At 40.0% G+C, this 23322-nt stretch overlaps 1 protein-coding gene across 1 annotated transcript in view; it reads right to left on the bottom strand.

The window, feature by feature from the left end:
* The window catches only part of znf408 (zinc finger protein 408), a 61916-nt gene that overhangs the window by 22152 nt on the left and 16442 nt on the right, over positions 1–23322 (bottom strand). Inside the window, exons 3-4 of the mRNA XM_061664617.1 lie at positions 11675–11733; positions 5642–5856 (exon numbers count right to left, since the gene is read on the bottom strand). Coding sequence (XP_061520601.1) covers positions 5642–5856; positions 11675–11733 — 274 coding nt within the window. The remainder of the gene's footprint in view (positions 1–5641; positions 5857–11674; positions 11734–23322) is intronic.

Here is a 23322-nt window from a genome sequence, read left to right as displayed (position 1 = left end):
CATAATCCTTAAGGGGAAGACGTTTGGGACGACCAGAACCTTTCCTAGAGCTGGCCGTCCGGCCAAACTGAGCAATCCGGGGAGCAGAGCCTTGATGAGAGAGGTAAAGAAGAACCCAAAGATCACTGTGGCTGAGCTCCAGAGATGCAGTCGGGAGATGGGAGAAAGTTCTAGAAAGTCAACCATCACTGCAGCCCTCCACCAGTCAGAGCTTTATGGCAGAGTGGCCTGACAGAGGATCGGTGCAGCGTCTGCAGTGATGCAGACTTTGTATCGCTCCATTGTGGAGAAGAAGGAGCTAAGGCGAAAGGCGAAGCTATCAATTTACCGGCTGATCTATGTTCTCATCCTCATCGATGGTCACGAGCCGTGGGTGACCTGAATACAAATGGCCAAAATTAGTTTCCTCTGCAGGGTGTCCGAGCTCTCCCTTGGAGATAGGGTGAGAAGCTCGGTCAACCGGGAAAGGCTCAGAGTAGACCCGTTGCTCCTCCGCATTGAGAGGAGCCAGATGAGGTGGCTTGGGCATCTGATTAGGATGCCTCCTGGACGCCTCCCTGGTGAGGTGTTCTGGGCATGTCCCACCGGGAGGAGACACCAGGGACGACCCAGGACACGCTGGAGAGACTGTCTCCCGGCTGGCCTGGGAATGCCTTCCGGGATCCCCCCGGAAGGGGATTGATGAGGTGGATGAAGTGGCTGGGGAGTGAGAAATTGGGGCTTTCCTGCTAAAGCTACTGCCCCAGCGACCCGACCATGGATAAGCGGAAGAAAATGGATGGATGAATTCAGTGGTTTCGTGAAGCGCTGCCTCTACAAGCGAAAACAAGTCAGTGCTTTGAATTTATCTTTATGGGGCTTGCTTTTCCCTCACACTCTGGGCTGCTGCTCGTCTTGTCACAACCATGTACAGTGGCTCATTTGCCGGAGACAGGACTCCCCCCTCAAAACAGGATGAATTCATTAAGGACTGTAATTCTTGATCATTCATTGGGGTAAAAAAATACAAAAGTACAAAAAAATGTGTCAATTCTTGTCAAACTGCATGTATAATTTAAGGGTGCCTAATAAAGTGACAAATTAATGTAGACCGTCTTGATTTTGACCTTCTGCTTATGTTACTTTCAATGCGGTTTTAGTTTCTCAGGCATTTCAATTTCAACAAAGCAACCAAAGCAAATATCCCTCTAGCAGCTGCTTAATTGAATCCCACAATTATTTGATTGTTTTATGATATAATATTGCTGATCTGTTTAACTCTGCGTTGAATAAAAACAAGGAGTTAATAATACAAGCTTGTTTTTTTATTTTGGTAAAAGGAACAATCTCATGCTGCAGATATTTTATTAGGTCATTTGTATTCTCATCAAAATCCACATAGGAAACCATCCTTGAACCAAAAATAATAAAGGATTGGCAAAATGGGAGAGTATAATTTATGTAAAATAAATGATATGGTAAATCGGCCTCGGGTTTGCTTTCTGGGTCAGTGTTTTTGTTTAATTAAGGTAACTTTGTGTTTGCCAGATATGATTCAGCTTCCAATTAGTCATTGTCACCTCAGACTATCATTTTTGAAAGGATTTCAGCTGACATGAGCAATTCTTTTCTCACAAAGCTGCAAGGAAGAAAATGTTGTCTCCATAGAAATGTTTATAATTAATCTCGATCTTGATCTCCGAGGTGGATTTTTTTTGTGGCATTTAGCACAAAGTGTTTATATTTGTGCTCTGGTGTACAAAGTGTCGATTGGTGACACAATATAGCAATCATTGCTTTTGATTGGTGACCCAAATAGGCCTAAAAAGTGCATAATGCAATGAATAAAATGTGGAATTGGTAGCATGAAATATAATTGAATTGTTAACCAGATGCATGTGTAGCGGACGCGCTCCCGCCACATCAGGTGGCATCTTTTTCCAAATTAATTACATTTACATTTCAACCAATTTACACTACACATGTTCACGAAATTATTAATGCAATTGGCTACGAATGTGTTACTGAAAATGTCCACCAGATGGTGGCTTATGTGTTCCTCTCGACATCCACAGAAGTGAAGGTAAACAAGTCATGCACAATTACAAATTGGCCATAAGATGAAGCAAAAGTAGAGGTTAAAAAGGTCACACAAATGCTACAATAGTCTTACACTCATTTGCTTGCTCAATGCATATTAGTAGACATATATAACATGGAACAGCTTATTACAAATATTTTGGTAACTCAGTGTTAGAAACCCACAATCATCTGTGCACACAATGGGATATGTGAGATATTTCACTGTAAAGTGGGAGTTGCAATGGAATATTACATCATGTGATTTTAATGATGTTTGGTGATGTGATAAGGAATGATTTGTGGATACATACACTGTTGCATGATTGATCAGGTGTGAGCAATCCATTGACAAAGTAAACCCAGTGGATAAAACAATGCCCACCGGAGGGAGCCAGGCTTAACTATGGTTTGTCTCCATGGCAACACAGGAAGAGCATTTACTGGAAGAAACGTCAATGGCAAGAAGTTTCAGACGACTTGGGAAATTATCATGATGTAATCTGTCTCTAAGCGTTGTTTTTATGATCCTTTAAGGGCACAGAACAAAAGTAACCAATAGTTCATAACATTACCTTAAAGAGAGATGAGAGCGGGCCATCCCCGGAGGGCTCCGAAGTGCTCTCATAGGTCGAGTAAAACCATGCAAGTGCACTTGCATGCACTCCTGGTCAGGCCCACGTCTTATAAAAGCCAAAAACTTGCAATTTTAGTGCTCTTGTTCTCCCGGTGAACAGCAACTGAGGTTAACTGCTTAGTCTCATTTCTAACTTTGTGTAAGACGCAGGATGATTAGAGAGGCAGTTTAAGAAATGATCATTTGAAAAGTCTTTATAGCGAATGGGCGAGAACAAAATAGAGGTGTTTAGCAACGACCAGAGGGACTGGAGCCATTGACCTCTCTCTTCTTAACCCACACCTCTTGGACTTTCACATTTTGGACTTTTTTTATTTTCCATCAATTGAAACTTTGACTATAAACAAATGCTTTCCTCGAATTGATGTTTTTGGATTGTTTTGGTTTTCTTTTCAAAGGCTTGAAACATTTCATCTCATTTCTGAATGAGTAGATGTTTGACACACAGTTCCTTTTTGTGAATTTTATTTTTATTTTCAATATTTGATGCTTTTGCCATTGCAAAATTCTATTCATTATAGTACCTTTTTCTGAGCATTGAAAAATGTCCCTCTTTTCTTTTCTTTTAAGAGTAATAAGAGTAGTGTTATCTAGGTTAGCAGATTTAATAACACAAACAGCAATTAATTATTTTAGTTCTATTTTTGACAGGTTGTTTCGGCTATAATTTTAATAATAACAGGTCCTGACTGTCACACCAAGACGGTCTAAATTTCCTAGGTCAATTCCAAGACCCCAAGATCAACAGGGAGAGAGCAGCTTTAAAGAAGCGTGGTTAGTTTCACCCAACATCTGCCAAGGTTACGTTGTTCAGCTGAGGCCGAACGTAAGCCGTGCCGACACTTCACAAGTGGCTGTGAGAACCTTGGCGAATCTCTCTCGACACAGTCTTAAGCAAGCTCCCGTCACCGGTTACGGTCCACTGTGTAATAAGCAGGGACAACGGGGAGCTTTAACCCTTTAAACGGAGAGCCAGTCAGGATTCCCTCAGTGCCTAAAGGTGCAGATTTGATTACCAAAAAAAATAATTCATAGATTCGCTTAGAGCCAATTCGATGTGCTGCAAACACAGGACTAAAATTAGCATTATCATGCTTATATCATCATCATTATATCAAGCGATATAGGCTAATTTGCATATAATGTAAAAAACAATCCCAAAAGGATTATAAATTACACGATTTGTAGACAATACATGATATTTTATGGTTAAGAATGGACACAGTGGCCTTTCGGAAATCCTTAGCTGAGACTAGACATACAGCTAATAGCGATACGAAACTCCATACGAAAAAACAAAAGTAATTTTTGGGTGTGGCAAATTATTGCATATCCTGGATCAGTAATTATGTACAACTGACCGTGTCATTAGCATCTTTGATATATGATACTCCATTGTCAGCTTCGAACATAATCTCTTGGACAAATGGGAGGAAGTTTTGGTTAGTGCTGGATTAATCCTTAAATTGCCAGACTGCTCAAAACCCTTTATTCAAACGGTGGACAGCCTTAAGTGATGATTACATGACTGTGTTTACACAAGCCTTTGGGGGGAAATAAAAAGTTATCAGTATCAAAGATAATGATAATATACAAATATTATACAGTGAGAACTGAACAGACTACTAAGGCTACTGAACAGACTACAATCGGCTATATCATCCGATATAGCCGATTGTCCATTACATTGAAGCACTTTTTATTACTTTTTGTACTGTACAGTACAAAATGATTGGTTTTTAGATTTTGATTTTTGGAATTAGTGTGCTTCCTAGATCCAAATCCATTGCCAAAGGCGAACGGGTTGAAACAAAACTGTTACTCTACCAAAAATAGCATGTTCCAAACTCCAAAGACTTGTTTTGTATTCAACGCCGCTGCCATGCCGCTCCGTCTCTGCCAGAGCTCTACTCACAATAGACAATAGCTCATCATCGCATGGCCGTCGCGTCAATGCCCCACATTCAACATGGTCGCCACGTAGGCACGAGAGGCACCTCTTTTGGAATTGGATCAAGTATACTATATGTATATATATATATATATATATATATATATATAGACTTAATACTGTCATCTTACTTATACTGCTAAGTGGGTTACATACACTAATTGTATTATGCAATATAGGTTCATGCACATATGCAAGGTACACAAAAGAATATTGTAAAAATAAAGAATTCTCAACATATCAATAAATTAGGGCTGTCAATCAATTATTTAATCAGATTAATCACACTTGAATTTTGATTAATCGCGATTAATCACAGGCAACAAATATACCACACACAGTACCGCATTTTACCTTGAGATGGTATTTTAAACTCATGCTTCAATGAAAAGAGAGTTGCGCACTACACTATATGCAAATTACCTTCTTTTTTCCCCCGAAAGTCTCATCGAGGTAACTTTTGAAACAAAATTTGTTGCCGACCACACCGGTCTGAGTCTGCTCACTCATCTTGGCACTGATATAAGCACTGACCTGATCACTGACCTTTTAGCAACCTGCACCGCACATATCCATCCGCGTGTGCATGTCAAAAACAAATTGAGTGATTCATCTGAGTTCATACATGATTATTGCGATCATTTGTTTGTGATTAATCATGAGTTAACTCTTTGACTTTGACAGTCCTGTAATTATTATACGTTTTGGATTTATATAAGAGGTAGATGATTTTTGACTTGGTCATTTTATAAGTAGCTTGCATGCTGAAAAGGTGTGGGCACCCCTGATTTAGACAATGCAACCTTGTGGCATCTATGGGCAATTATAAAACTTCCAAATTTTCACTGTTCGCAGCAGAGCTTTGTCCCCATCCACCACGAATAGCGGGGGTTCACTGTAATGGTGTGTGACTTGATGGCGTTTGTTTCTAGGGCGTTATTTCCAGACAAATGTCTCCCTGTAACTACAATCAGCACTGTATAGTATCTTGTTACCTCTTTGTTGTCCTTCAGAGATGTCCTGTACATCAAGTCTGTCTCTTGCATCACTTCTTCTCTCAATTTCACCACCCAACAACAGTTCCGTTCCTGGCTGGATCTCATGACACACACGCAAACATATACTCACACACTTGCCCACACACATCTCTGCACACGTACATTGCACTGCCACATTGTGCAGAGCTTTGCTTTGCACCTGGCAGGCAAAGCTGTGGAAGACAAAAGCAACAGTTTATTTTAAGACTACAAATGGGTGCTCATAGTGCATATGGAGTGCGAAGAAAAAACTGTTTCTAGTTTCCTGTGCTCAAATCAAGGGATGCACAGTTATAAAGTCATTCAAATAGCTCTGTGATATAATATGTACTTGCTCATTGTCAAACACTACCGCAATTAGAACCATAAACACTTTATTTGTGCCCTGTGGCTTAACACAGCATGACTCCACTTAGTCCAATCCACTTTTACTTTAAGATGGAAAAACAAGCTGATTTTTTTTAATCATTCAGTACGCTGCATGAATCAGGTAAAAGTGCTGGCACTCTGTATCTAACAGATGAAGACAGTTGCAGCGATATAAAATTACTGATGAGGAAAAACCATGACATGCTCAAGAAGGAATAACCCTGTATATACAGGTATATGCGTTTAGAAGAGGAAAGCTGGGTTATGGCATTCTGTACACAGAGACCCCTTACTGTGAATAACACGTATGCTGTTTCAGTGAGTGTCTGCCATGGCTGTGCTCGAGAGTTGTGCATAACAAATCAATTAATCAATTAATAATAAATTATGTTGTATGGAATTGTTGTCACAATTGATTAATCGAATCTGAAGCCATTAATGCAAAATGGAGCACACCATTTGGCTGCAATTACCAGAGGCTTGGATGGATAAAAAAATAGTAATAATAATGTATTATTATCAATCCATCCATTTTCTGAGCCGCTTCTCCTCACTAGGGTCGCATCATCATCAATTAATTGATCAATAATTTTTACCACAGCTGATCAATGATATTTTGCCAAATGCCCATCCCTATGGAACACTCTTTGATGTACACTACATTTTTGCTTTTACAATACAGGACTCCTTCTCCAACATGTGCAGAATTATTAGGCATTAGGCAAGTATTTTGACCAGCTCCCAGCTGGATAAAACTGAATGCTTAATGGATTTAAGCATAGCAGATGCTATTTGTGTAATGAGTGATTAATCAAATCTGAAGCCATTAATGCAAAATGGAGCGCACCATTTGGCTGCAATTACCAGAGGCATGGATGGATAAAAAAAAAAAATAATAATAAAGTATTATAATTATTATCATCATCATCATCATCAATTAATTAATCATATTTTTACCACAGTTGATCAATGATATTTTGCCAAATGCCCATCCCTATTGAACACTCTTTGATGTACACTACATCTTCAACACCGTGTGCAGAATTATTAGGCATTACACAAGTATTTTGACCATATCAACACATTTCCGAGCTCCCAGCTGGATAAAACTGAATGCTTAATGGATTTAAGCATAGCAGGTGCTATTTGTGTAATGAGTGTGGGTGTGGCCTAAGGAGATCAACAACCTATATTAAGGCGTGCATAATGAGGAATCTCGTTTGATGTGCGTCCTGCATCTGAGATGTACAAAAATTAGCAGGGACACATGACACATATTTAATCTGCATCTGTTGACGCGTGGTTTTAGACCTACCCTATGTATGTGTGTGTGTGTGCTAGTGAAGAGCTTCCACACACAGTGAAAAGTACGAATCCTGTCCTGGTGCTCGCCAATCAGAGGCAGTCTGCTCTGCGCGGCTGCACGCAATCCCGCCTCCTGGAGCGCCTTTCTCCCGTGGGTTGAATATGCCCACAACTCCCTGACCAGCTCCGACACAGGTACGCCTCCCTTTATGGCATGTTATGGTTTCCAACCACCTCTGTTTAAGGAACAGGAGCACACTGTTGCGGTACCTTCAGTGAGGGAGCACGTACGACGGGTCCAATCTATTTGGAAGGGCATCAGGGCTACCCTGGCACGTTCAGCTGAAAGAAACACGCGGCTGGCAGATCTTCATTTCTCCCCTACACCTGAATACAAGGGGGGTCAGATGGTTTGGCTCTCCTCCCGTGACCTTCCTCTCCAGACCGAATCACATAAGCTCACGCCATGCTTCATCAGTCCTTTTCCGATCTCTAAAGTCATCATTCCTACCTCGGTTCAGCCTGGAATGATGCGTCCGTTGAGGGAGGGGTACTGTCATGATCTGTGCCCTACAGTTCCTCTTTGGAGCTTGAGTGGCACTTTGTGCCTCTCTTTTCACCAATCGTCACCTCCTCACCCGTGCACCTGTTCTCAAGCAGCACTCATCACTGCCTGCCAGATCCAACGCCAGAGTATCCACACTCGTCCATGGTACACAGGCGGACTCTCGTGATTCCTCCTCGTCTTTGATTAGTTACTTGGCCACCCACATTTGTACTGATCCTCTTGTGTTCTCATCTGCCTCCAGTGTTCCTCCCGTGTCTCCCGCTTCACTGCCCGCTCCAGCAACGCGCAACTCTTCCACCTGCCCACGCTCCCGCTTCCTTATCACCACTATCACACCTTGGATATACAAACCCTGAGATACTCCCAAATAAACCATTCTCATCTACTTCCTCCGTCTGCTTTTGGGTCCAGTCCAATACCATACGATTACTAATTGTGACATTAATGACTCGATAATTATGTGCCAAATGTTTAATATTGGTTTAAGTGTGGTTTTGGATTGATTTATATTTTTTATTTAGCTAAGATATTTATTGTTTTATATTACAAAGCCCATGTTTAATGTTCTTTAGAACTGAAAGTTAATTGTTCTTAATTATCTTAACTGAATTTTTATGCTCTATAATATATCAGTGGCATAAAAAAACACTATTGTTTATCGTGATAGTTTTGGCGAAAATATATTGTCCTAAAAAATTTGCTATCGTGGCAGGTTGAAACATAATATATTGAGAGAGCAAGCGAAATGGCTAGCAAAAAAATATGGTACAAGTTGTACAAATAAAAACCTGCAGTTTAGAGGGACACAGTGGAGGATTACTGTATCTGTACTCCATAAATTGCAGTGACTAATCTTTCCAGGGCTGGGACTCATTGTTTCCAAACATGTGCATCCAAGGATACAGTCTCAAGTGTAAAATGATCAAATCGTAATTATTAGACAGCTTCTTTTCTTGAAGCAAAATGGGCCAAAAAAGAGATTTAACTGACTCTGAAAAGTAAAAAAAATTATATAAAGTCTCTCAGTCATTCTTGAAATATCTAAGATTTTAGGGTGCGATCACAGAACCATCAAAGGTTTTGCTGCGAATAGTCAACAGGCTCGCAAGAAATGTGTTGAGAGAAAAAGACAAATTAACTACCAATGATTTCAGAAGAATTAAGCAAGAGCCCATTATCTTCAAGTTCTGTCATTTTTCAGAACCGCAACCTAACTGGAATACCTCGAAGTACAGGATGTTCAGTGTTCAGAGATATTGCTAAGGTAAGAAAACCTGAAAAAAGACCACCACTGAACAAGACACGCTGAAGCGTCTAGACTGAGCCAAGAAATATCTGAAGACACATTTCTCAAAGGTTTTATGGACTGATGAAATGAGAGTCACTCTTGATGGACCAGATCGCAGGGCCCTTGGCTCGATCATGAACGGGCACAGAGCTCTACTTCGAGTTAAGACACCAGCAAAGTGTAATTGTGATACTGGTATGAGCTGGTATTATTAACGATAAGCTGCTTGGACCTTTTCGGGGTGAAGATGGGCTCAAAATGAACTCCCAAACATAATGTCAGTTTTGAGAAGACTCTTTCTTCAGGCAGTGGTACAGAAATCTGCATCTTTCAAAAAAAAAAAAGATTTTTATGCAGGACAATGCTCCATCACATGCATCCAAATACTCTTCTGCATAGCTGTCCAGTAAAGGCCTGAAAGACAAAAAAACTGATGACATCGACCCCTTCTTAACCTGACCTGAAGCCAATTGAGAACTTGTGGGCAGTTCTTAAACAGGAGATATACAGTGAAGGAAAACAGTACACCTCTCGTCGTAACAATGTCTGGGAGGCTGTGGTTTCTGCTGTACAAAAACATGATCGACGATACTGTGAATCAAGAAACTGACAGAATCCATGGATGGAAGGCTTATCACCATTATTGAAAAGAAGGATGGCAATATTGGTCATTCACACACACACACAACATATTATCTATCGATCTCTCTCTCTCTCTCTCTCTCTCTCTCTCTCTCTCTCTCTCTCTATATATATATATATATATATATATATATATATATATACACACACACACACACACATTAGCTCATAAATTCTTTAAAAATCAGACAATGTAATTTTCTGGATTTTCCTTTGTCATTTTGTCTCTCATAGGTGAGGTATACCTATGATGAAAATTACAGGCCTCTCTCATCTTTTTAAGTGAGAGAACTTGCACAATTGGTGGCTGACTAAATACTTTTTTGCCCCACTGTACATATATACAGTGGGTACGGAAAGTATTCAGACCCCCTTACATTTTTTACTTTGTTATATTGCAGCCATTTGCTAAAAGTTAACTTTTTCCCTTAAGTACATGCAGCACCCCATGTTGACAAAGGAACAGCCTGAAGAGCTCAGAGACAGAATTGTGGCAAGGCACAGATCTGGCCAAGGTTACATAATAAACTCTGCTGAACTTAAGGTTCCTAAGACCACAGTGGCCTCCATAATCCTTAATTGGAAGACGTTTGGGACGACCTCCGGCCAAACTGAGCAATCGGGGTAGAAGGACCTTGGTGTGAGAGGTAAAGAAGAACCCAAAGATCACTGTGGCTGAGCTCCAGAGATGCTGTCGGGAGATGGGAGAAAGTTCTAGAAGGTTCTCATCACTGCAGCCCTCCTCCAGTTGGGGCTTTATGGCCATCCCCCACGCCCTTTCTTTTTTTTTGTCCTCCAGCTACCACGTGCACGAACGGCCACTGCAAGCAAGCCGGCGGGGCTTTCAATCGACGAAGCCGGCCACGCGGCTTCGATCACTTTCCCGAGCCACGATTGGTTGGCGGAGCTACTAGCAGGAGCCGTGCCCGCCACCGGTTCAATCGGCAGGAAAGTTACTGGCGCACCCCGAGGTGGCAACAATTTTTCTTCTTCTGCCTCTTTTTTTGTTTTAATTTTGTGCATCATTTTACTTCTTCGACTAAACCTGCCTCGTTTTCCTCCTGTGATCTCCGGAGAAAGGCCATCCCCACCGACCAACTGACCTACGGTCATGAGTACAGCACAACAAGCGTTGCTAGATATTCGTACCTAATAATTTGGGGGATTTATTTCTCTCTCCCTCTCTCTCCCTCTCTCCCTCTCTCTCTCTCTCTCTCTCTCTCTCACTGTCTCTCTCTCTCTCGTTCGGACTGAACGCATTAAATGCTCCTGTTATCAACTTTAGTCCAGCAAAACACGATGTTCTATTTCCCTTTTCGTAAATTTTCAATATATGTATGTATATACATATATATACATATACATATAGTTTCTATCAATTTATATTGGAAAGTTTTCAGTTGTTTGTTTATAATTCTCACATAATGAAAATAAAAACAAGAGATGGGAAAATGTTTTTCATTTGATTATATAATAATTCTGCACACAGATAGTAGCCTAATAATTGTCCATATATTGATATTCTCCGAAGAAAGCCTCAACCTCACTTTGACGTTCTTACACATGCGTGTTTGGGGTTTACTAACATGTTGGATTAACATAAGGCACTTGGGTTATTAATAAAAGTAATCCTCACAAATTATGCCTTCTTAATAATTCTGCACACAGTGTATATGATTCAAACATTGGTGGACTGGAATAATGTTAATAATTTGACATTATTAAATGGGACTGTTTTTGTAGGGGTTACAATTTAAATTTGCCATAAAATGTGAAATGTACTGTAACTGTAACCACAGTTGGTGTGAAGCCAACTCACTTGATCCAGACAGCTTTGTGCCGTGGAACATCATTGTTCTCTGCTATTTGCATACGTGCCTTAAAAAAAAAAAAAAAAAAAAGTAATTAGAAAATGTGAATATTTTTCCCTAAATGTTAATGATAGTTTTACAACTCTCATCAATTAAAATCACTTCAGCCAATCTGACCATCATAGCAGTGGTATATAGGTGATCTGATTGACTGATTGAATTGTACGGTTTTCGGTGCCGAATGTGCTGTTTTGTATTTACCTAAAGTAAGTTGTTGGAAAAAGACACAGATATTACAATGGATTTAGAGCGAATGTCACATTTTCAGTGAGGTATGATTATTTGTAAAATTGCACATCAAATATTCAAAATCTATAAAATAACAGACAAGTAAGCGAGTTAAGATTTACAATGCACACATCCTCTCACTGCATGTTCAGAGATGTGATGCTTCAGTTCAAATTTGACTCAATATGGCCAAAATCCAAAGGGCTTTGTCTTAGTTAGGAAATGATTTAGCATGGACTAAATACTTATTAGTTTGGACGACGTGTCAATCTCAAGGCCTGCGGGCCAAATCCGGCCCGCCACATCATTTTATGTGGCCCGCGAAAGCAAATCAGGTGCAACTTCCATGATTCTTGCTAAAATCATAACCAAAATTTCAAGCACTTTTTGCTTGCCAAACCCCTCTTTATAGTAACTTCAACAATAATAATATGAGGAGACGATGAACCATTAATATGGTTTAATGGTCCTCTGAGAGAAACCGTAACTACAACGTGGCACGTAATAAAAATTTTGATTTAGACAAGGTTTTAAATAGAATGTTGCTGCAGGTGGATGTAAAATCACGAAGATCCATAAATTACAGTGAATCAAATTAGAAGCCTGAATTGTAGGTGATGTGTCTTGTAATGTTAATATAACAGCTAATGCTTCAGTATCTCAAATCTAAATCAGAAAACAGGATGAAACTAAAAACATTTTGTTTGTTTTGTTTCATTTCATAGTAAAAAGTTAGTATATTAATATGTATCAAATTGGTAGCCCTTCGCGTTAATCAATACTAAAGCAGCAGCTCTGTTTCGAAAAGTGGTTGGTGACCCCTATAGTACATCTTCGATATTGTCTAGAGAAACTAAGACGATATAGAAATTATACAGGAAAAAGAACCTGAAAAAACAAATTATACAGGTACATCTAAAAAAATCAATAGAATATCATGAAAAAATTCAATAAGTCACTCATTTCTGAAAGTGAAACCCATATATTAAACAGCTCCAATGCACAAAGTAAAATATTTCAAGCCTTTAATTCTTGTAAGTTGATTATTATGGCATACAAATAACAAAAAACCCAAATTCATTGTCTCAGAAAAAGATTTTAAAAAATAATAATTTCAAACAGAAATATTGGGCTTCTGAAAAATATGTTCATTTCTATGTACTCAATACTTAGTTGGGCTTCCTTTTGCATGAATGACTGCAATAATGCGCAATGGCGTGGAGGCAATCAGCCTGTGGCACTGCTCAGGTTTAATGGAAGCCCAAGTTGCTGTGATAGCTGCCTTCAGGTCATCTGCATTGTTGAGTCTGGTGTCTCTCATCTTCTTGACAACAGCCCAAAGATTTTTTATGGGGTTCAGGTCAGGGAAGTTTGCTGGCCAATCAAACACAGTAACACCATGGTCACTGAACCAGCTTTTGGTACATTTGTCAGTGTGGGCAGGTGCCAAGTCGATGAAACGAAATCCGCATCTACTGAAAGACTGACAGCAGAAGGAAGCATGAAGTGCTCTACAATTTCCTGAAAGATTGGCTGTGTTGAGAAGAGAGTTCAGAAAACACAGTGAACCAACACCAGCAGATGGTATGGCAGCCCAAATCGTGAATGACAGCGGAAACTTCACAATTGATTCCAAGCAACGTATTCGGTGTCCCGCCACTCTTTCTAGAGACACTGGGATCTTGATTTCAAAATGTTATGCAAAAATTACATAGATACATACATATATATACATACATGCATACAGTGGGGCAAAAAAAGTATTTAGTCAGCCACCAATTGTGCAAGTTCTCCCACTTAAAATGAGAGAGGCCTGGGATTTTCATCATAGGTATACCTCACCTATGAGAGACAAAATGAGAAAAACTAATCCAGAAAATCGCATCTGATTTTTAAAGAATTTATTATTTATTTGAGATCTGGAGACTGGCTAGGCCACTCCAGGACCTTGAAATGCTTCTTACAAAGCCACACCTTCGTTGTCCGGGCGGTGTGTTTGCCCGGGCGGTGTGTCAGCCACGTTTCATCTTCAATGCCCTTGCTGATGGAAGGAGGTTTTCACTCAAAATCTCACAATACATGGCCCCATTCATTCTTTCCTTTACACGGATCAGTCGTCTCGGTCCCTTTACAGAAAAACAGCCCAAAGCATGATGTTTCCACCCCCCATGCTTCACAGTAGGTATGGTGTTTTTTGGATGCAACTCAGCATTCTTTCTCCTCCAAACACAACAAGTTGAGTTTTTACCAAAAAGTTATATTTTTGTTTCATCTGACCATATGACATTCTCCCAATCCTCTTCTGGATCATCCAAATGCTCTCGAGCAAACTTCAGACAGGCCTAAACATGTACTGGCTAAAGCAGGGGCACACGTCTGGCACGGCAGGATTTGAGTCTCTGGCAGCGTAGTGTGTTACTGATGGTAGCCTTTGTTACTTTGGTCCCAGCTCTCTGCAGGTCATTCACTAGGTGCCCCTATGTGCTTCTGGGATTTTTGCTCACCGTTCTTGTAATCATTTTGACCCCACGGGGTGAGATCTTGCGTAGAGCCCCAGATTGAGGGAGATTATCAGTGGTTTTGTATGTCTTCCATTTTCAAATAATTGCTCCCACAGTTGATTGCTTCACACCAAAGTACTTACCTATTGCAGATTCAGTCTTCCCAGCTTGGTGCAGGTCTACCATTTTATTTCTGGTGCCCTTTGACAGCTCTTTGGTCTTGGCCATAGTGGAGTTTGGAGTGTGGCTGTTTGAGGTTGTGGACAGGTATCTTTTATACTGATAATGAGTTCAAACAGGTGCCATTAATACAGGTAACGAGTGGAGGACAGAAGAGCCTCTTAAAGATGAAGTTACAGGTCTGTGAGAGCCAAAAATCTTGCTTGTTTGTAGGTGACCAAATACTTATTTTCCACCATAAGTTGCTCATAAATTATTTTTAAAAATCAGACTATGTGATTTTCTGGATTTTTTTCCCCTCACTTTGTCTCGCATAGGTGAGGTATACCTATGAAGAAAAATACAGGCCTCTCACATCTTTTTAAGTGGGAGAACTTGCACAATTGGTGGTTCACTAAATACTTTTTTGCCCAACTGTATATGTGTATATACACACACGCACATACACACACAGACACAGTCCCCTCCAAAAGTATTGAAACAGCAAGGTTAATTGCTTTGTTTTTGTTGTATAATGAAGACATTTGAGTTTCAACTAAAAAGATGAATATGAGACAAAAGTTCAAAATTCCAGCTTTTATGACATGGTATTTGCATCTAAATGTATTAAACAACTCAGGACAGAGCACCTTTTGTTTGAACCCCCACCCCTACTTTTCAAGTGATCAAAAGTATTGGGACGTGACTAATGGGTGTTTCTAGTTGCTCAGGTGTTGCCTTTAGATTGATTGCTTAAACATTAGATAGTGGTTGTTTTTTGCTTTGGGATTTACCTGTGAAAACTGCATTTGCTGTTAAGCAAACATGAAGACTAGAGAGATGTCTACGGGAGAAAAGCAAACCATTTTGAAGCTGAAAGAAGAGGGAAAATCGATCAGAATTATTGTACAAACATTGGGCATAGCCAATACAACAATATGGAATGTCCTGAAAAAAGAAAGAAACTATTGATGCACAAAGCAACAGACATCGAACAGGTTGGCCAAGGGTATCAACAGCAGTTGATGGCAGAAACATTGTGAGAGCTGCGAAGAAACACCCAAAGACAATAGTCAGTGACATCACTGGCAATCTCCACTGGGTGGAGGTGAAGGTATCACAAGCCACTGTTCACAGAAGACTTAAAAGAAGAAATATACACTAAATAAGAAATATACAAATATACATACCACAACATGCAAACCACTCATCAGGAAAAAGAATCGGAAGGCCAGATTGGATTTTGCAAAGAAATACAGAGATGAGCCACGAAGGTTTTGGAACAAAGTTTTATGTACTGATGAGACCAACATAATCCTCTACCAAAATGATGGAAAGGTCAAAGTATGGAGAAAGAAAGGATCTGCTTATGATCTAAAACACACAAGCTCATCTGTGAAGCATGGTGGAAGTAATGTCATGGGTTGGGCTTGCATGGCTGGTTCTGGAACCGGCTCACCAGTCTTTATTGATGATGTAACTCATGATGGTAGCAGCAGAATGAACTATGAAGTCTAGAAAACCATTTTGTCTGGCAATTTACAGACAAATGCATCCAAACTAATCGGGAGAAGCTTCATCATGCAACAAGACAATGACCCAAAACACACTGTCAAAACAACAAAGCACTTCATCAGGGTGGAAAAGTGGAACGTCTTAGACTGGCCAAGTCACTCACCGGACCTTAACCCAATCAAGCATGCATTTTACCTCCTGAAGAGGAGACTGAAGGGAGAAACCACCGGAAACAAGAACTGAAAGAGGCTGCAGTAAAGGCCTGGAAAAGCATTTCCAATGAAGAATGCAACAGTCTGGTGAAGTCAATTGGGTCGCAGGCTTGATGCAGTTATTGCAACTAAGGGTTATGCCACCAAATAGTGTTATTCACTTTAAGTTAATTTAATGTCTGTTCCAAAAATTCTGCTCATTTTAAAAATGTGTGGCTTCAAACAAAATGTGCTCTGTCCTGAGTTGTTTAACACAACCAGATGGAAATACTGTAAATAAAAGTAGCGACCGACATTTAGATCATTGTAACGGGATAAAAGTAACGTTACTTCTTAACAGCAGAAGCGACGGAATCGTTTTTTCTGGTCTCGTCAACTCCTGTGACTTATCCAAAGCAGGTCCCGAGCGCACAGGCACAATCTCAGGTCGATGTGCTCGCATATTAGTCAGCAACGGAGTAATATTCAGAAATTATATCTGTGTGTGGATGGTGGATGTGTTGAATGGATCTAGCTGCCAGCATTCAAGGAGTACAAAACAGCCTATGACGACAGCGACAGTACACCTCCCCCACCCTGTTAAATATATTGTAGAAGTTATCCTTTATTTTCTTAGCTTACATTAGTATTATGGACGATTTTGATAAAGGAAGATGTCTCGCCTTCAAGAAGATGACTCAGCAGGAATCATCAGAGAGAAGGACGTGGCAGGTGTTGGTCCCATATTTTCACCTTGAAACCCTACCCTTAGTGTGTTGTGTCTTGTAGCTTAGTATGTTATGTCTTGTAAACTTAGAAACCTCCCTATTTTCAAATAAATGCAGGAGCGACGGGAGAGATTGTTTTAGAGCGTGTTGAGAGGCTGTAATCTGAACAATCTCCCATACGCCCTCCTCATGAGAAAAAGAAACCAGCGTCTTCATTCCTTTTGTGTCTATTTTTTATAATGTTGGGTAAGATAAATCCAACATTAAATTGGTCCTTCGAGCCGGATGTCAATACACCCGAGGATTCCAGTTGTGGAGACGACATCCAGTTAAGAGACCGTGGCCACGGCAATTGAGACCCTTTCTGGGACTGGTCTTCGTTCTCCTCAACTGGGATCTGAAGGTTGACGACAATCCACAGGGTTGAAGACGACTTTGGTGAGTTAAATAAAAAAAAATAAAAAAATAAAAAAAAATAAAAAATTGTTTTTAGGAAAAAGGATTAAAGAGTGAGTGAATTGCGCGACGAAGAAGTCTGCGACAGAATAAACCTTGTGTAATACTAGTCACTGGCAAGTGGTAGAGGGACGCCGGAGTCCGATAAATTCCGCGAGGACGGCGGAGTCCTGTACGTACTTAAATTCCGTTAAAGAAACGAGGAAAGTTTAGTGGCGTCGTAGTTAAATTCCGTATAGGACGGCGGAGTCCTCTGGCGAGCCAAACTACTAAACTACAAACTACTAAGCCAGCCTGCTCCCCAACTCAACAAATCCTCTTGTGTAACCAGGATATGAAAAAAAGTTACGACATGCGACACCTGATAAAATTACTGTAGATAATCTGTACTCAGACAATGAAGCAAAGGTCGCGGCAGGAATTATTTTACCAGACAAATTAAAGGAACTGTATAAAAATACAAGTGTCCCACATATTTCACTGTGCAAAGATTATGAGACAGTGGAAACATATGGGAACATTAGTAAAACAAGGACAGGAGACAGATGATTGGCTGCAAATAGAAAACAAACTAGAATACAGTGCATCAACTGGCCTAATTAGGAAGGCGATGTTTTGGACAATACAGGGTGATGAAGGGAAACACATGCATCCTGTTTGATTAGACCAAATGATCCTCACTGAAATTGATGAAGAAATATTTTTTTAAAAAAGTTCCAAAAAAATTTGACGTAGGCCTTATTAAAGGGGCTTTACCAGTACAAATTAGACCCAAAACAGAATATAGACCAGGGATTCGCCAATATCCATTAAAACCAGATGCACGTGAAGGAATCAAACGGTAATTGAACCACTAATTAAGGCAGGAGTTAATAGTGGAGTGTCCAGAATCACCATGTAACACACCCATTTTCCCTGTAAAAAAAAGCCCCACCTATAGTGGGTTGGAGACTTACAGGCAGTAAATACTGCAGTAATACAGAGAGCAGCAAGACCAGACGCTACTGTGTTTACAGTAGTGGACATAAGTAATGCATTCTTTTCTGTACCAGTAGAAAAGAACAGTCAATTTTGGTTTTGCATTTGCATTTGAGGGAAAAAAAATATAGATTTACTAGATTACCGCAAGGTTACTGTGAATGTCCAACCATTTATTCACAAGTTATGACAATACACGTCTTCTGGCATCTCCAGATGGAGAGACATGCAAAGATTCATTGGCCTTACTGCATCATCTAGCAGAAGAGGGACATAAAGTTAACAAAAAAAAAATGTAAAAGGCAAGTCAAATATCTAGGCCATAATTTAAGTGTAGGAGGAAGGAATATATTAGAAGACAGGAAAGCTATAGTCTTAAAAAATCCTAAACCACAGACGAAGAAACATATAATAATCATTTTTAGGTCTGACAAATTATTGTAGAGCATGGATTCCAAACTATGCAGAAGTTGTTGCACCATTGTCAAAATTAATGTATGAAGCCAACCTTAAAATGACATCACCTGTTTAATGGAGTACAGAGGCAGAAAAGACCTTCTGTGACATTAAACAACATTTGGTGTCCAGTGCTGCGCTAGGCCTTCCAAATTTAATGATAACACATCTATTAAAATGGTAGATTGTAAAAACTATTACATGACCTCCGTATTTCCACAACAATACGGTGTTAAGCTAAGACCATGGGCTTATTTTTCGACTAAATTGGACAGCGTGACGTGTGCATTACTGCATTGTGTCGGAGCAGTTGTGGCAGCTTCGATGGCACTAGAGAGCAGTTCCACGATTGTGTTATTTCATCCATTAACTCTTAAAGTCCCACATCCAGTGTCTGCTCTCCTATTGCAAATGAATATAGCGTTTTTATCACCGGCAAGACATTTATCTTGCATGGCCATCTTGCTGTCACAACCACATTTGATTGTTGAGCGATGCACAACCTTAAATCCGGCCACACTAACACCCTTACCTGATGAAGGCACGCAGCATGATTGTCAGGAATTGGCTGAACAAACTCCTGAATTAGTAGCATTAACCGAGGCATGCAAACTAATGATAAATAAAGATGGTACAATCTATACTGATAGCCAATATGAGTATTCCACAACAAGAATGCAATTATTGGGAAAAACAAAGTGCAAAACTACAAAATGAAATTTACATTAGCAGAGAAAAAAAAAAAAAAAAACTATTCAAATGGGCTGCTATATTGAGCCATGCTGTGTCACATGTCTCAACTGGAGGGATGGTGGCACAGATACACCGACACTTTACAACCTATGGTTTCAATTTATATTCAAAGAATTATTGTAGAGCATGCATGATCTGTGCACGACATAATCCGCAAGGGCAATTGCGACCTACTAGAGGTAAATTTCCTGTGCCTACATACCCCTTCCAACGCATTCACATGGATTACATAGAATTAAGTCAAAGTGAAGGAAAGAAGTACTGTTTGGTTATCATAGATGCATTTTCTAAATGGATCGAATTAGTCCCAACAAAATCACCTGATGCTCTGACGGTGGCAAAAGCACTATGTAAAGACATCATTCCAAGATATGGCATACTTGAAACCATTTACAGCGATAATGGGACTCAGTTTGTAAATCAAATAATCAATAAAATAGGAACCATGTTCCACATAAATTTGAAAAACCATTTTGCTTACCACCCTCAGAGTGTAGGTCTAGTGGAAAGAATGAATGGAACAATAAAAATAGCAGAAAGAAATATGTGGGTTCATTTAACACACTGTAAAAGAGTCATTTCAGCTGAGTACTCAAATAGGGAAGGTGAGCAAAAGTCTGATAACGGAGCGGGAACAGATGTGTCGATTCTGAAAACGCTTGCTGGTCAGTGAAGAAAAATTACACCAACCCTTTTAGTGAGAACTCATCAGAAAGGCTGAGTTCGAGCGTCGAAATCAACCTTAGTTAATCTCGTAACCAACCACCCACGTTGGTTACGAGATTCGATAAGTTGTTACGTAGCAACTTTGGCTACTATGGTGTTGGTTTTGTTTTTGTGGTACATGGGACGTCCCACCTCAATGATAAAACCAATTTTTTAGATAGAAAATCACCTACCAACTGGACCAATATGACAAACCCAATAAAAAAATTTTAATCATTAACTCGTATCAAAAGGAGTACAGCTGATGATCAGAACTGTTCATTAATGGAATATTATTCCATTAATGAACACTACTGTACCAACTGAGAGGTGTAAATCTTGGGATCCTATATATCCCGTAACAAAAGCAGATAAACACAAACCAATGTTTTCTATTTTAGTAGCACCGAATAATTTTACTTGTATAAGCAGTATTTGTAAAGGAAAAAAAAAATCAATAAATTAGGACCACAGAACGACAAAGTAACCTTAAAAGTCGGACCAAATTTTATGCCAGTATCACGGAGCGACATCTGGTGGTGGTGCGTAGATGATAGATAGATGATTGATAGATTACCTAAAGATATATCTGGATTGTGCGCCATTATCACTTTGATATTGCATGTGTCAGTATACCCGATGCCTGTTCAAGATTTAATGGAAAGGGCACCAGTGTTTTTGTCCAATCTAGAACATAGACAAAAAAGAGATTTATCCTGGCAGAGGCAAGATTATCCAACATAAAACATACATCGACGCCATAGGTGTTCCTCGTGGGGTTCCTAATCAATAAAAATTAGCTGACCAAGTTGCAGGAGTATTTGAATACTTCATATGCTGGTGGTGTACGATTAATAAAAATGTTAATGGGATAAACAATATCCACTTCAATGTACAGAGATTAGGACATTGGACTCAGAGTGGGTTGGAAGCTGTGCACGAGCAGTTCAAGGACATTCCAAAACCGCATCGCTGTCGACATGCTCCTCTCAAGAGAGGGAGGTGTTTGCGGTATGTTTGGAGAACAAACAATACTGCTTCAGATGGCAGCTTGACCAGAGCCATCGATGGTCTACGGACCCTCAATCAACACTCCCTGTGGGACAGCTGGATGGACGTTTTTGGTAAATACAAAACCCTAATTTCACCAATATTGATATCAATTTCTGTTTTTGCAGCCATTCTGACATTGCGCGGATGTCGTTGTATCCCATGCATTCGGGCTTTAATCAGTAGATTAATCACCACAGCAATTACCCACATGGAACCGTATGGAGCAGATGTGATTACGATGTTTAAACTACAACATTCATGTATGACAAGTTATGTAAATTTATTTGTTTCATAAAAATTATTCTACAGTTAAAAAATCGAAATGAAGTGATTGTAAAATGATATGAGAATTTGTGCAAATACATGATAAACAGGAGGGAAATGTTAAATATATTGTAGAAGTTATCATTTATTTGCTTAGCTTGCATTAGTATTATGGACGATTTTGATAAAGGAAGATGTCTCGCCTTCAAGAAGATGACTCGGCAGGAATCATCAGAGAGAAGGACGTGGCAGGTGTTGGTCCCATATTTTCACTTTGAAACCCTACCCTTAGTGTGTTGTGTCTTGTAGCTTAGTACGTTATGTCTTGTAAACTTAGAAACCTCCCTATTTTCAAATAAATGCAAGAGCGAAGGGAGAGATTGTTTTAGTGTTGAGAGGCTGTAATCTGAAAATCTCCCATACGCCCTCCTCATGAGAAAAAGAAACCAGCGTCTTCATTCCTTTTGTGTCTCTTTTTTATAATGTTGGGTAAGATAAATCCAACACACCCCCAGGCAAAACTCATCAGATCTATACGATTCACGTCAATGGCCCATTTTGTGTTCAAAACGGTGAATTTCGCCAAAAGAGAACTGATTTGCATGTATTATTTTCACCGATGTCGTTAAGCATTGTGTGACACTGGCAACATACCGTTGTACTTTTGCCTATGACACGCTTGCCATCTGGGATGTACTTTAAGGTCCTGTATTTTGCCAAACCAACTTTTTCTAGTATTTGGGATGTAATATTGGCTCTATGGCGCCTCAGTAAATGAGAAATCTGAATTAAAATTGTCTACACTTTCCTGAGTTAAAGAATTTTTTCTGCCAAGAGGCCTGAAATCAGGTCATTCGAATTGCTCAAGCTTATCTTCGTCACTAGCGAAGAGCTCCGCCTACCTCTCCACTCCTGAGACAGCTCTGTCAACATCACAAACACGTACCCTCTCACAAGTGGGTCTTCTACACGGAGACAACCAATCAGAGGAAATGCGGGGGATCTTTGCCAAATATGGACAAAACGGACACAAACCTGGTTCAAACGGAAGTAGCTATCCGAGGGGCCTTTTCTGGAGACTCGTCTGACAAAACTAAGGTATTTTTAAAAATAAAATTGACAGTTTTAGACTAAGGCCATGTTAGAGAGTCACTCGATGGAGGCCTTAATAGCCAAAATATGGGACCTTTAACACTATAACCAAAGTAGTTCTAAACGGCAGATTTGAAAAATGGGGGGTTTTCAATTTCAGGACGGTGTATGGAACTAACGACGTTGCAACGGCGCGTTAGCTTCTGTTTCAGCACCTCTGGGTGTGTTCAGATATATCCTCCCAGTGCTGCTCTGCTACACTCAGGATCGTGTATTTTGAGAATAGAGTTAGGTCGTCAGGGTGAATTTCTAAACGCACCCTTCCTGAGTCAGAATGAATGGCAGAGGAGCAGCATTGTGGATCTGCGTTCAACAATAAGCAATAAGCAGAGCAGCTCAGCACAGCTCCCCATCGTCAGAGGTTGATAGAGTACGGAAAGTATTCAGACCCGCTGACATTTTTCACCCTTTGTTGTATTGCAGCCATTTGCTGAAATCATTGTTCATTTCTTTTCCT

The sequence above is a fragment of the Phycodurus eques genome, chromosome 2, assembly GCF_024500275.1.
Source record: "Phycodurus eques isolate BA_2022a chromosome 2, UOR_Pequ_1.1, whole genome shotgun sequence".
NCBI lineage: Eukaryota > Metazoa > Chordata > Actinopteri > Syngnathiformes > Syngnathidae > Phycodurus > Phycodurus eques.
This window is presented reverse-complemented; position numbering and strand designations above follow the sequence as displayed.